Below are 11,575 nucleotides of genomic sequence, written 5' to 3'. Positions count from 1 at the left end.
ATAAGGAAAGGAAGGAGCCGCGCCCAATGCTTCTGTTCCTGATCTACAAATCGCTTCAACATCTGCTTTAAAGTCTGATTAAAGCGCTCCACCAGTCCATCGGTCTGAGGATGGTACACCGATGTCCTAATGGGGCGAATTTTTAGAATTTGATACACCTTTTTCAAGGTGGCTGACATAAAGTTGGTTCCCTGGTCCGTCAGAATCTCTTTGGGAATCCCTACCCTGGACATAATCTGTACTAGTTCTTTTGCTATAGCGACGGCACTAGTGGACCGGAGCGGCACCGCCTCTGGATATCGCGTAGCATAATCCACCACTACTAGAATGTGCGTATATCCCGAGTCGGCGGGTTGCACCGGCCCCACTATGTCTACCGCTATTCGTTCGAAGGGGGTTCCCACAAGGGGCAGTGGGACCAGCGGAGCCGGGCGAACTCGAGCCGGCGCCACCCTCTGGCAATCGGGACACCCCGCCACGTATCTCCTCACATCATCGTGCAGTCCCATCCAATAAAACCGGGCCAGTATCCAGGGTCTTTTCCCGGCCCAGATGGCCTGAAAATGGAATGTCATGTGCTAGTCGCATGACCTCTTGGCGAAAAGACCCCGGAACCAATAATTGTGTTACGGGCTGTCCCGTGCCCGGGGCCTGGGATACCCTATACAGTAGGCGCCCAGCCACGACAAAGTGAGGAAATGTGGGCGGCCCGCAACCGTCAACTTCCTTCCCCTCGACAGACCGGACCCGCCCCCGGATGTGCACCAGAGTGGGGTCGTTAGCTTGCTCCCACTCTAGGTCCACATCCCGGTCCCAGACTCGCGGCATGTCGAGCGGAGGTTCGGTAGCTTCCGCCCTGGGCTCCTCAGTAGCCAGTTCCCGCCGGTCACACTGAACACCCACCCCCTTCAGTTTCCGTTTGGTAAGCTGAGGAGACTCTCCCACAAGCCCCCAGCCTTGCCTTGATACTGCCCACTCCAGTTTCTCGGCCCTCCGCTCTCGTTTAGTTTTACGGGGCCGGAACTTAGCAGTAAACATATCGGCTTTCAGCGGAAAGATCCGGCCAATTGAATCACCCGCTGAGACCACCCCTTCTCCAGTCGGTGGCCGGGTCGTCCTAACCTTAAGTTCTGAGTAATAAGGCCAGTCTCGACCCAAAATTATAGGGTACGGAACCCACTTCGCGACGGCCACGACTACCTGGCACGTCCGACCATCTATTGTCAATCTAACTTTAGTGGTTGGGTATGGCTTGGTGTCTCCGTGGATACACGAAATTGCCACAGATCCCTGCGGCCGCCCAGCCACCCCCTCCATGAGAGCTTCACGAATTATAGTGTGGTTGCACCCCGAGTCCACTAAAGCGTGGGTGTTCACTTTCCCAATAACCACAGACACAATGCAAGGCCCCTCCCGTCCCTTTCCCCGGTACTCACCCTCCGGTGCAGCTGGATAGCGAGAGGCCACATCACATTCCATGGCAGCGGGACACATCCTGGCAATATGTCCAGCCTCGTGACACCGGAAGCAGATGAGAGGGGGTGGCGCTACCGACGCCGGCTGCTTGTTCCCTACCCCACCACTTGGTGGGTTCCAGGGAGTGGATCTGGCCCAGCTGGGGGCTAACCTCATTCTCCACTTTGGAGGCGAGGCGCCCGATGGGTCGATGGAAGCCACCGGCTTCGGTGGGAAACGAGGGGCTGGAGTCGGGGCCTTCGGTTTCACGGGAGCTGGGCTGGGGTCCTGTCGAAGGGCTGCATCTTCATACGCCTCCGCCAGTTCCACTGCTCGCTCCATGGTGTTTGGGGTGTTCCTGGCCACCCAGTCCCGGGTCCCTGGATCTAGCACAGACAAGAACTGGTCGACAGCCACCGACTCCATCAACTGTTGTTTGGTACGATCCCCTGGTTGCAGCCAGCGAGTAAGGTGGTCCCAGAGCTGTTGAGCGACGATGCGTGGGCGGGCTCCCTTCGGCCGGACATAGTGTCGAAATTTACGGCAGTGAGACTCAGGGGTGATATTCAGCCGTTGTAATATGGCCACCTTCACTTGCTGATAATCCCTGGCGGCTTCATTGCTTAGGGCCCGGTAGGCTGCCTGTGCTTCTCCCGACAGACATGGGGCAAGCTGCGCCGCCCAACACTCGACCGGCCAGGAGGATGCTTCGGCGACCCGTTCGAACGTCGTGAGGAACGCTTCTGGGTCGTCCTCCGACGTCATCTTTTGAAGCCGGATCTTAGGCGGCGGCTGCCCTGTTGGTGGTGCTGCCGCGGGCGCCTGAGTCCGCGCTAGTACCAGAGACTGCACCGCTTGGCACATCGCCGCCATCTTCTCTGTGATCTCCAACATGTGGGCCGTCCTCTCGACATCCCGCTGCGCATCTCGCTCCTCTCGTCGCCGCTCCACACCGTCCCGGTGTCGCTCTTGGTCCTGTAAGAGGACCTGCAGGGTGTGCTGGTCCAGAGACATCCCACTTCTGACACCACGTGTTAGAGGGTAGTGGGAGTTGTCTTTGGGAGGACCAGAAAGGACGTCACACACACAGGAGACTTGTGGGCAAACCTCAGCGCCAACTAGCAGCTGAGTAGAAGTTTATTAAAAAAACAGCAGGGCCAAAACCACAGTCGGTACCCAGGCAGAGTACCAGGTATTCCAAAACAAACACAACAACCCCCGGTAGTACCAACTATGGTAAAACCGGGTTAAAAATAAAAAGAGTAAATAAACCAGTCCCACACAATAATTAAGTAGTGCTCCAAAGGAGAGTAGTTGCCGTTCTCTAGACGGCCACGTTAGTGGTGGTGGCGCTGTGTCTGCCGTTGGCTCCTTCCCACACTAGCTGCAGCGTACTTCAGCACTCAGAATTAGACTTCCGGATACTTCCCAACATACGCTCCAGGAAGGAAGAAGGTAGTCGGGACGCAGGCAGCCGCCTGTTCAGGGGTCTGGAATATGAGCAGAGGTAAGTAGCAACACACACGCAGCAGCCCAGCGAACTCCTGTTGCTAGCCCAGGACAGAGAGCCCGAATGCAGAAACCGCGCAGCCTAAATACTGCCCAACCCCGCCTCCGCAATCAGCTAATGCCCCCGCCTCAGCCAACCGGCGAACACAGCACAGCTGATTGCAGAAAGTGAGCCCGGCGACCGAGCGGTTCCGCGTCAGGGCAAAACGACCCACCACACCAGAACTCCCAGTATGATCGTTTTCAGGTCGTTCGCCCCGACTTCGGGCTGCCCTATGCAACGCCACACGAGATCGGGAGGGCGGATTACAGCGGGACCCTATTACATCCCCGTCACAACATTATACTTAGGGCTTCTGTTTTTTATGAATTTCATTTTTCGGTGCTTGTTTTTATTTAGTTTCGATTTTTATATAGATACCCCGAAATCGTTTTTCACACCTTCTGGGTGAGGGGGTGGGGTCCAAGGGGCCAACCCCTCACCTAGTGGTAGAAGCACTGTTCTGTGGATCTGTTTCTTGTTGGAAGCGATACAAAAAGTTTGCTCTGCGATGTCTTATCGTGGCAGATTTTTCGATTACTTTATTATTAGGAATGTCAGGAATGTCAGCCATCCTGTCTTTTTCAATTGATAACATGGCTAAAGAATTTAATCGTTCGGTTTTCCTAATGTTTCTCAAGAAGGTTTTTATCCGCTTCAGTGTTGAGAAACACCTTTCTGCCTCTGCTGTAGTCTGACTATCTTCAGTTCTGTGAAGTTGTTATATATCATCAGTTCAAGCATATTTAATGCATTTTCAGCATTTTTAAAATCTTCTGTTTCATACACTGTTTGTAAGTCAATGCAGAAGGAAGTACACCATCTGGGGAAAGCTACCTGATATATTCATCAAAACAGTCGCTCTGCAGCAATTTTGCAGACAAGGTGCTTTCTGAAGGCATTCCTTTGTGTGAAAGATGATGATGTCACAAATTTGCAAGGCAGCTGTGTCATAATCTTCTGTGGTATTTGGACCCCTTCATCTTTTTGGCATTGGTGGCAGGTTCTCAGGCAGGCTGGATTCCATTGTTCTAACAGATGCTCGGATGTCCTGAATGCTTTGAACAAATTGAGTTACAGCTTAATTTGCATCAACAGATGTAATATTCCTTGCCTGGAGTTTCCCATACAAAATATCTACCTTCATCATTATCTTTTGGAACAAGTACAGGAAGTACAGAAACTATCTGTCCATGAGGCTATGGCAAAAACCATTAGCTTCTCTAATCACTAGTTGTTTGAACACACTGTAACAGGTGATTGCGCTGTTCAAACACTGTCCTCTCTGCTTGACTATGAAAATTCCACCTTGTTTGAGGAGCAGTTGGTAGCCTTGTCTTTACAACTTCATCCAAAACAGCAGTTTTCTTTGGAGAGCGAGAGAAATAAGTTGAAAAACCAGAGATGGTCTGGAAAAAAATCCGATCCTCTGAAGCTGGACTCGCTGCTTGTCCCACTATTAGATTTATTTGATGGGCATAGCAATGGACATAATGTGTATTTGGATATTTTTCCCTTAAAAACTTCTGGATCCCACCAGTCTCGCCACCCATTACATTAGCTCCATTGTAGCTCTGTGCAATTATTTTAGCCTTTTCACTTTATTCTGTGAATATGGCATCTAGCTCTTGCATAATGGCAGTGGAAAGTGCTTCAGCATTTCCACATTGCAACTCAGTAAACCCCAAATCGCTCAACAACACATCCAGTTTTGGGAACAATGTACCTAAAAGCTAATACACTTTGGGAAATATTTGTAATGTCACTGGTTTCATAAACTTGAACAGCGACATAATCAGTTTGTTTCAATTCTTTCACAATATTTTCCCTGCAAACCTCTAACAAGCAGCCTAGACGTTCATTTTGAACTGTGTTAAAGATACCTTTAAAGACGGTGGCCTTACTCAAGTGTGTTTCCATTGCCTGATCAAGCTTTGAAACAAAATCTACCAGCCCAAGAAACACACCAGGATTGGAAGATGTTGATAAGTCACCATGACCTCGTAAGGCCAATTCAAAAGCTCCACAGAACTTTATGCATTCAGTGATGTGTGTAAGTATGTGTTGGTTTTTAGACACTTCATTGTGCTTCTTTATGGCATTTCGGTAAGCAGTGCTAAGCTGGACAGCAATATTCACTTTCCCTAACATACCTGGACACATTTCACATGTCTTATGAGCTCTTGAGTTCTCATGTTTTTTTGATTTAGAGGAGAGATGTTGCAGGTCCATAACTCGGGTTCTTGACCACGCTGCATCAGTGCCACCCCGGAAGAGAACATTTCTATTGTATTCATGTCTTATTTTTTTGAATAACTTAGAATATTAAAACCTGGCAATATACCAAAAGAAAAAAAAAACTAAAATACACCAAATGTACTCGAATTTAAATGTGTATTTATTTAAAATTTAAGTTGTCCCTGAATCTAAATCAATCCCAAGTTCAAAGACCAAGAACAGGAAAAAATAAGACCTTAAATGGAAGTCACAATTAAGGTCAAAGGAAAAAAAAAACACTATAATTAACAATGAAGTAGATTTTATTTTTTTTATTTTACGGCTGGCTGCTACTGCACATGTGGAAGGCGGATTTGGGCGCTTGCATTTCTGAGAGAGCATAGCCCGGCTTCAGCCCATTAAACAGATGGGATGAACAGCACTGTTGATGTGCCAGTGTCACGTGAGAGGGAGGAATGAAACACACATCACCCAGAAGAAGGGAAGTGCAATTCATTAATAAGATACTGGGGGTTCAGCGGGCAAGCGAACACTGTTAACCAGCCGCCTGTGATGGAAAGAGTAAAATTAAAATGAACATAATACTTGAATTACAGAGTAAACAACATGGTCAGTACTCCTACTGTTTGTACTGTAATAGTTTCAAATAGTTAATCATTTATACCTTTTTTCTTAGTATAGTATTATATTTTACAGAAGCTACCTCTATAAACCAGCACTGTCTTCTCCAGCACACTTTTCTGGCCCTGTTCGATCACCTGTCAAGAAAAAATAGTCTCCCTGTGAAAGCTGTGTGGTCCAGTGGTTAAAGAAACGGGCTTGTAACCAGGAGGTCCCCGGTTCAAATCCCACCTTAGCCACTGACTCATCGTGTGACCCAAGTCACTTAACCTCCTTGTGCTCTGTCTTTCGGGTGAGACATAATTGTAAGTGACTCTGCAGCTGATGCATAGTTCACACACCCTAGTCTCTGTAAGTCGCCTTGGATAAAGGCGTCTGCTAAATAAACAAATAATAATAAAAAGTGGCCCCTCCTAATTGGTCAGACTGTATAGTGACGTCACACCACCAGCCTATTCGCCACGTCCCTTTTTTCGTGAAATGTTTCCAATCTCAGGATAATGTTACCGTTACTACAAGGAAAGCCCTTTTATTACAAACAAGTTACTTTTTCTATTTTGGTTTGTCTGTTTTGTAGTAGTAACAGGTTGTCGGTTTGGTTAGGTATTAATTGTCTTCTGTGTTCAAGTTATCCTGGAGAAGTGTTTCACAAATACATTCTAATTATGGCTATGGGTTCTGATGTTTTTGGTAAATTGTTTTCAAATTCGGGTGCTTTTTAAATTAATTTTAATTTTTTTTTTTTTTGTATCGGGTATAATTTTTTCATTTAAACATTGGGTGAAATCGGCTGTGTTTTTGTAAATATAATCAAGAAAGAAAAAACTTTTGGCTAAAAATCGGGTTTTCATTCAGGCGAGATTATTTTTAGTTTTTTTCTCCTTACACACAAAACATGATAATACTGTGAGCTGTGTCACAATGTATAAAACAATCTTCACTGCGCTGAATACAGATTCGAGTGCCTGTTCAATACCTGGTTCAAAAACATAAATATAATGTAGCCTATCATATTATAGAATTAATAAAAAATAAAAACATTACAACGTGCATAGGTCATTTCTTTTTCCAGATCCTTCTTTTGTTTCAGTAAAGGTTGGTCTGATTTGTGGAAATAGTAACTTCAGTTCTCTCCCAAAAGGTAAAAAAATATCCCCTTGGTTATATCTCTCCTCCCATTTGAGAGCTCCTTCGATTTCAGGAATTGTTTGATTTTATGACACGGGGAAGAGAAACTGCAAATTGGAAAGCCACACAGTTTCCATAGCTTCTCAAACACACATCTGCCTTAGTTTTTGATTTAATCTACGCCTTGGTGCATATCGCATGTCTATGTTCCTGTTCCTTTCATATGCTTTGCTTTCTCCAGCATAACGACATGAAAGAGGTTTTGGTGCGATGTACCCAGGTTAAAATGTTTTAGACAGCTGGCAAACCTCTTGTTGACCTCTTGACCTACATGCATTAAGTAGGAGATGTATTGCTCCTAATTGATGAGTAATTCAATGATACACGTGGGTATTGTTATAACTTTGTTTCAGAGGCGCAAAGTGGGGTAGGTGTCAGTTAAAACTGCTATAACAAGGAAATTGGATAGCTATTTTCCTAAATATACAAATTTTCCTTTCATTTTTTTCTCAATAAACCCAGCTGTACTTATTAAATGAGACTAATCCATTCTAGGAGGCTGTCAGTCAGGATTAGTTTTCAACCAATGGTAGCTCACGACCTCCAAGTCAAAGGAATTTTAAGGGGCCATACAGCTGTAACTTAAAATTAACATTTTACTGTTTGTTGCTCGCATTGTTTGCAAAATAGGCCTACTGTTTTTCATAAGTGTCAGAGAAGTATGATAATTCACAAGAAAGGTTTCAGGCAGTACTTTTATTTAACATTTGTTTAAATAAACCGGTAACACTTTCGTTTAGGGATTTATTATAAAGGGAATATACAGTATATGAAATATGTACTAATATATATTATAACAGCCTTTGTTACAGCAAAATTTGAGATTGTATATTACCACTTACTGTATAATGGATCGGCAAACTAAAGTGTTACCTATAAATCTACATTAAAAAAATAATTTTAAAAAAGTATTTATTTAAAATATTAATTTTATTCCACATAGGGAAATTGATTGTGTATGAAATAATTGTTTCTACTGTCTAATTTCAATTGCATTTACCTTTTTGAGTTTTTCAGCAACATTTTTAAACTGTGATATTTCAATTAAAATTACAGGTTTTAGAAAAAAAAATATATATATGAAAATGCGCATTAAAAATGTACATAGTTTTATTTGTTTGACCAAAGTAGTTTTTTGATCTTCACAATACATGTTTCATGTGCATCACATGTTTTGTATTTTTTATGAATTAATTATTTTTTGTAAGTGTTTTTTCCCCTATTCAAAAAAAGTTTAGAAGTCACAAAATTTGATTTCTTACATTACTGTTAAATAATTTTTCCCTCTTATGTGGTTCTATTTGGAGCATATTTCGCATTCAAAATTAGGTTACCTGCAAATATGTACTTGTTTACTGAATAAAACATGAAATAACATTTAAACTGAACAAATGGATTTAAGCAATTTAAGCAATTGTTCTGCATAAGGAATTATTTGCATATTATTAATGCATTATTTCAGAAACATTTTATTGTGGTTTTATTTGGCTTTAAATAATCTGTTCTATTTTGAAAAAAATGCACACACCAATATTTGTGCAGATTAAAGTAAACAGCACATCCATAAATCCTTGCATTCCCTTTGTTAACACATACACAAGCAGATTTCAAAATCATTGGTTAGAAACTGATAAAGAATGCAAAAAGACATTGCAGTTACAGAATATAAGACCTTTGAGTTTTTTACTGTTGATTTTTAAAACTGTTTTTTAAAGCTTTTTGTTTTTTTACTTATTTGGATTTGAGAATAGAATTATTGAAGCCTATGAGCCATTGAATATTACTTTTTATGTAGTTTACATATATACTGGTCTCAGTCTCAGTCTTGGTCTCAGCATATCCGTTCTTGGTCTTGGACTCAATTTTGGTTTTGACTGCATCACATATATATATATATATATATATATATATATATATATATATATATATATATATATATATATATATAGTGGTTTGTAGAAGTATTCACCCCCCTTCAAAGTTTTCACATTCCTTGGTCTATAAATATATAAAGTCATATTTACTATTCAACCATGCCTCACTTATTTTCTTGACTGATTCATATATTAAATATGTACTGCAGACTCAAACATAGTGGAAAATTAAATGCCCCTCGGGAAGACTATTGTTACTATCAGTAACAATAGTCTTCCCTCTGGGCAATGATTTTTCACTGTAGCCCTCCTCTCCAGTCCATTTTTACTATATATAATTTTTCTGCGAGCCGCCAGCAAGTATAGCAGAAGCCCAGCAGAAGATTCCATGGCAGAGCTGCATCAAAAAATCATGGATGACATGAAGCACTTCATGCAGCAAACTGTCCACAATTAATACTCGATTAGATGGCATGGACAATCGCTTAAATTCGGGGACAATCCCATCCAGCATTCTTGGAGCCCCTCCTTCCACCTTGCATGTACCAGTCTCCGCACCCACCGCATCAACCTGGTTACCATTCTCATTACTGCATCTGAATTCATTGACCACAGAGTAGTTAATTGAGGAAATTTAAAAATCACGCTGAAATCCAGCAACTCCCGCCTGCTTAAAAATCTGTCTCCTACATCCAATTGCTGCCATCCGATATCACTGCAGCACACCAGTCTATAGCTAACATGCCCGGAGTGGGAGCACCCTGTCCTCCAGGACCACCAGAGGTGACAATCTTACACTATAGGTATGCAAAATATTTAGCTTAAACTGGATATGTTTTCACCGCCTGATGGTTTTGTGTCCATCTGGCATACATGTATATTACAAGAGAGCTGGCAAACTAGGCCCAAAAGATTTCGAGCTAGCTGGCGGTTTATTCATGTAACTTTGCAGCTGCTTCTTTCATAATGCAATTTTAATAATCTTAATAGAATCAGATGGATTCCAAATTGAATTAATGTACTTCTTTTTTTCAGTGGTCTCCTTTTTTTTATAATAATTGTGTATTAATTTAATGTATTTTGTATGTATTTTAGTATGTATGATTGTAGGCTATAAATAAATATGTTTGACGTGCCATTTTTGTTTATAGTTGTTAGTTATTATACATGTATACCACATATGTAACAAGTATATACAATATGTATTAAGCTTTTAAAATTACGATAGAACTCCCTAACCCAATACACAATTTGTTTATAATTAATTATTCGGTGAATTCCTCTAATCATGCATGTTCTTTGGTACTCTTTGCTTGCCTCCGCAATAAATAAACTCAACAGGATTAGAAGTAGCCACCGAACACTTACAGTATTATAAAACCATTTTACATGCATATAAAGGCGTAAAGGTGAAAGTGTACATCGTACATAAAGTGTGGAGGGAGTCTGACAACATTACAAATACGTTTAGGCAAAATCCATGTCAATGATCTCAATAGTCTCCTAGTGGATCTGTGTGTCCTTGTACGCTTGTTCTTCGTTCTTATGCGGATTACACATAAGTGTTAAAAGCCAAGGACGCAGTACAAATCCACAATTACCTAAGGAAACTTTAATACATAATACAGTCGATGCTGCTTTATCGGGATACCTAGGGAGAAGAAAAAATATCCTGAATAAGCAGCTGTCCCAATTAAACGAGAGGCAGTTAAGATGACCTTAATCACACTTTTTTGATTCTTAATTAAAAGAAAATGAATGCAATCACATCACATTATGATTAAGAAATAAAATTATTCCTAAACAAAATTAATCACACCTGCGATGTTGACACGCCAACTTTCTTTGCAACAGCAGCCTCAGAAACCACAGAAGACTCCTCCTTCCTCAAGTTTAAAGAAGCTGTACTGGATACACTGGCACAAGAGGATTACTGTTAAAGTGGCAGTTGTTTGCTTAACCTCCCCACCCCCAACATGAAGGTCAGCTAGCCCTGAACATGCAGCACTGTCCTTACAAAAGTACCACCAAATGTTCCTGTCAGGACACTGCACTCTGATTGGTTATCATACTGTTGTTAATAAAACAATTAATCCCAACACCGAAACCCTAAAGCTAAGATCAGTATCCTATACTGCAGCCATTACACATCTAAAGTAGTTCATGTTTGGCAGTGAGAAAGCATTTCTGTTACTTTAATAAAAAGTGAACGGAGGTGCTGACTTCCTCAGTTGTCCTGACAGGAACATTTCGTGGTACCTCTGCCACATGCACCCATCGTTACATTGATTAGTTCACAAGTCATCAAGCATGCCTAATGAAAAAGCTGCATTGTTTGAAGCAACCAGGCCCGGAGAAATGCCTGGGTAAATTAAGGAGTCGCCTGGGGAGGCAAATTTAGGGGGGGTGGCGGAAAAAAATTCTCAAACATTTTTTTTTCTATGATAAGCATGCTCCAAATCTATAGTGCCTTTTTCAGTGTGGAAGACTGATGGCTAGGGGGCTGGGTTGTGTACTTGTTTGGGTAGCGTGTCTGCTCTACAAAGGAAATTCAATGTGTGAAGTGCCAAGTCTGTGTATTCCACTGTGACGCAAGAGAGGTGGTAAGCGAAGCATTTACAAAGCAGTCAGTGATTCATCCTATTATACA

General features: G+C 42.3%; 1 protein-coding gene across 1 annotated transcript; it reads right to left on the bottom strand.

Moving 5' to 3' along the window:
* Window positions 1-353: 353 nt before the first annotated feature.
* LOC131737302 (uncharacterized) lies at window positions 354-10,808 on the bottom strand. The gene is made up of 2 exons (XM_059025518.1): window positions 10,745-10,808; window positions 354-2,945 (listed from the first exon to the last, which is right to left on the bottom strand). The coding sequence occupies exon 2, from the start codon at window positions 2,467-2,469 to the stop codon at window positions 493-495; it is 1,977 nt and encodes a 658-aa protein (XP_058881501.1). The 5' UTR covers window positions 2,470-2,945; window positions 10,745-10,808; the 3' UTR covers window positions 354-492.
* Between the last annotated feature and the right edge of the window lie 767 nt (window positions 10,809-11,575).

This window comes from Acipenser ruthenus, chromosome 6 (assembly GCF_902713425.1).
Source record: "Acipenser ruthenus chromosome 6, fAciRut3.2 maternal haplotype, whole genome shotgun sequence".
In the NCBI taxonomy this organism is placed as follows: domain Eukaryota; kingdom Metazoa; phylum Chordata; class Actinopteri; order Acipenseriformes; family Acipenseridae; genus Acipenser; species Acipenser ruthenus.
The sequence above is the reverse complement of the archived record's forward strand: the minus strand, read 5'-3'. Positions and strand labels throughout refer to the sequence as shown.

Excerpts from the sequence above, each read along its gene's own strand:
- LOC131737302 (XM_059025518.1), bottom strand. The coding sequence starts at position 2,469 with ATGTCTCTGGACCAGCACACCCTGCAGGTCCTCTTACAGGACCAAGAG.